The 3,161-nt window shown below is 33.4% G+C and overlaps 1 protein-coding gene across 1 annotated transcript; it reads right to left on the bottom strand.

Moving 5' to 3' along the window:
- Positions 1–87: 87 nt before the first annotated feature.
- On the bottom strand, positions 88–2,818 carry LOC111373827 (the record flags this gene model as incomplete). The annotated part of the gene is made up of 4 exons (XM_022996408.1): positions 2,771–2,818; positions 1,468–1,573; positions 873–1,055; positions 88–494 (listed from the first exon to the last, which is right to left on the bottom strand). Coding segments are annotated over exons 1-4 (744 nt in total), but the record flags the coding sequence as incomplete, so codon positions are not given.
- Positions 2,819–3,161: the final 343 nt, after the last annotated feature.

Genomic DNA, 3,161 nt, shown 5'->3' with positions numbered 1-3,161 from the left:
CTAACCAGTACTATTAGAGAAATCAGCTGTCAAGTCAGATAAACTTAAGTTTCTGGGAATCTGTCCCAAGAATCCAAATGAACTCACCTCGGGGTCCAAGATAGTCTCATTCATCGGCTGTGAAACCGAATCTACACTACTGAAAGGAGATACAGATGCATCCACTATATTTTTACGAGTTTCTTGAATATTTCTTTCAGCACCAAACATGAACAAGGAATCACCTGCATGCTCACCTTCTGATTTAATAATCTCACCATTCATTGCTTGTGTCCACTCTGCATCTGAGCTCTGAGCCAATAGCATGTTTTCTGATATATCAATCTTTCCAGTATAAGCTGCTCTATTGGCCACAACTTGTACCTGTGGTTGTAGGGTTGTTCCACTTGCAACATTAGTGTAAGCATCAGGTACTGTAAAAATAGCTTGGTACATGTTATCTTGCCTCAGAGAAGGCCCAAGTTCCGGGGCATGATATTCTGAGTTATTGTGCACTGCCAAAATGTAATATCGACAATTTTCTTTCAAGTCAAACTAGTTATATAATTGCTGATAAAATCATAACAAATAAATTATCACTATCCGATTTATCAGCAATAAAACATATTTTCATTCTCCCCTGGTCAAGAATTTGAGCATGTATAATATTTTTTGGGCAACATTCTAGGTTCATATGAAATGGAATGTTAAAACTATTTATGTTTTTTCCACTCTCATTAAGTAAAAAGGAATGTCATAACATTGCAGTCAAGCAGCAGTCTATCCACCAAATATGTTTATTATATATGTGTCTTTTCACATATATACGCATACATGAAAAACCATAGTTCCCCTTTATGTAGGGAAAGCTTTAGATGTGTCAAAAAGCTTACTTGGATGAATCTGAGATTCGTTGGAAAAAGGAACGGGAGAAACTTCAGTCGGACATATTTGGTGGATTAGCTCAACATGTCTCTCAAGCAAGTCATTGAATCGCAAAATATGGTCCTTCAACAACAACCTCAGATTATATGCCTGGAAAAATTCCTGATTTTCTGCTTTGAGTTTTTGCCACACTGGAAAAACGTCCAGATATTCTATTCATCAGTTTCAAAACATAACATAATTAAAAGGGGAAGGAACAACAAATAAGGTTGATTTCCATAGGGTCATATGTTCGATATAGTATATGTGATGGAATTTTCCTTTTTAACAATTGTTTGTTCCATTTTTAATATTTATTGGATAACGTTGGAGAAGCACTTCGAAATCTCTGTGTTTGGTACGCAATATTGGGTATTGAATGTGTTTGAATGATATACCGGATAAAAGTTTAGTGCTATTTATTTCAACGTACCAAACATGCCACTAGGGTTTCAGTTTAACTTGAAATAAGACGGAAAAGGACTTATATAATACGAGCGGCTAATGGTGAAAATCACAACCTCCAAAGAATACAAGAAAGCCTAATCAAGAAATTGACATTACCTAGTTCAGTGAAACCGGGCTCAATTTTTGCATGATCTAAGAGAGTACTCACAACTTCCTTCTGGCTCATGTAAAGCTGAAGACACCTTTCTATAAGATCTTGAACCTGATATTAGAGAAGATGTAAGGTTGGCAATCCTGACAGCAAATATTTACAAACATGGACGATATAAAACATAGTTATAGCTGCTTATTTCACGGGACAGCTTTTCAATAATGTCACTAGAAAATGCCAAGACCTATTGAGAAACCATCCTTGGCTGCAACATCAGTGTTGAGGGTTAAATTCACAAATCATTAGGCATTTCTTCTAAATAGCAGCACCATCAATTAAGTAAAATTTAAGGTTTCAAAAAAAATAATAAATAAATAAATAATTAAGATACTCTATTTGAATCAAAATGTGACCATATTCGATGCAAGCTATTACTTAGTAACCATTATTTTAATTACCCATCAACTATATAATCAACTTTTCGGTAAACAAAATAAAAAAATAAAACTATTCATCCATCTACTGCCTTAATTTTAAACCATCCACGCACAAAAATAAACTGCTTAAAGAGACGATGTGTTACTTAATGGACGATGACTTTGACATTCTCAAAAGGACTAACATAATCGCTTTACCAATCATTTTAGTTTTCCTAATAAATCGCTCATTCAAATTATTACAAATGTACGCAGGAAACAAGTAATTAAAAAATAGGTCATCTTACATTATTTTTACTGGAACCCCAAGTTTGGATAAGAAATAATAACAGATTTCGTAGCACAGCAATTTATTATTTATGCTTTATGAATAATTATCAGAACAAAGTCCTTATGGTAACATGATCCAAGTTAGATACTTCATACAGATTAAAAGAGATTATGGATTGAACTTCAGTGTTAATTCATGTGATTTGTCATAGGACAGTTTCTATCTCAAGTATTACCAAGAATTTTCATGATTTCTACACTGTCTTGAAGTAGGATCATTTACTCGAGTCTTTTGAGTGATCAGAGCAATGGTGTTAAGGTTGTCTGTAAAAATATCAAGAAAGACAACCATTGTAAACCTTAGGAAGGAATTCTCCCTATATGGACCCACAAAAACCTTTAGCACCATTTATTTGAAGAGTTCTAGTCTTTCTTATCTTTTGCTAAATGTAATATCGAACTCCAGATTTACTATTTATGTTTATGTTCAAAAAAAATCTGCAAAATGCATTGTATATCTTCCCGAATAACAGTCATGTTTACTAAAATCAAAATCAGACCACATTTTTTAATAAATTGTACACCTGAAGCCACAACTTACCTGCTGTATATCTTGAACTGAGACTTTTCGAAGTTCTCCGGTAGACATTTCACGTTTTCCAAGAAGATGAAATATACTTAAGGGGGTTAGTGTTCGTACCACAACACCTAGACAAAGAATAGTTTGTTCAAACTTTTTCTTATCAATCAGAATATGCAATCAATACCACCTGAAATAATTGCATATATTCGATTATTGTCAGCAAAATTAACATATAAAGAATACAAATAAAGATGGAGGAAAGAGAAAGAGCAGAAGGGAAATAAGCACAAAAATAAAATCGGTCCCCTTCAAGTTTTACAAAAATAACTACATTTTTAGATGTATTTCGATGTTGATTTTAGTTTCTTTCTGATTTTTAGTATCCTATGTTCCACTCCATAAAAACACA

Source organism: Olea europaea, unplaced genomic scaffold (assembly GCF_002742605.1).
Source record: "Olea europaea var. sylvestris unplaced genomic scaffold, O_europaea_v1 scaffold11678, whole genome shotgun sequence".
In the NCBI taxonomy this organism is placed as follows: Eukaryota; Viridiplantae; Streptophyta; class Magnoliopsida; order Lamiales; family Oleaceae; genus Olea; species Olea europaea.
The sequence above is the reverse complement of the archived record's forward strand: the minus strand, read 5'-3'. Positions and strand labels throughout refer to the sequence as shown.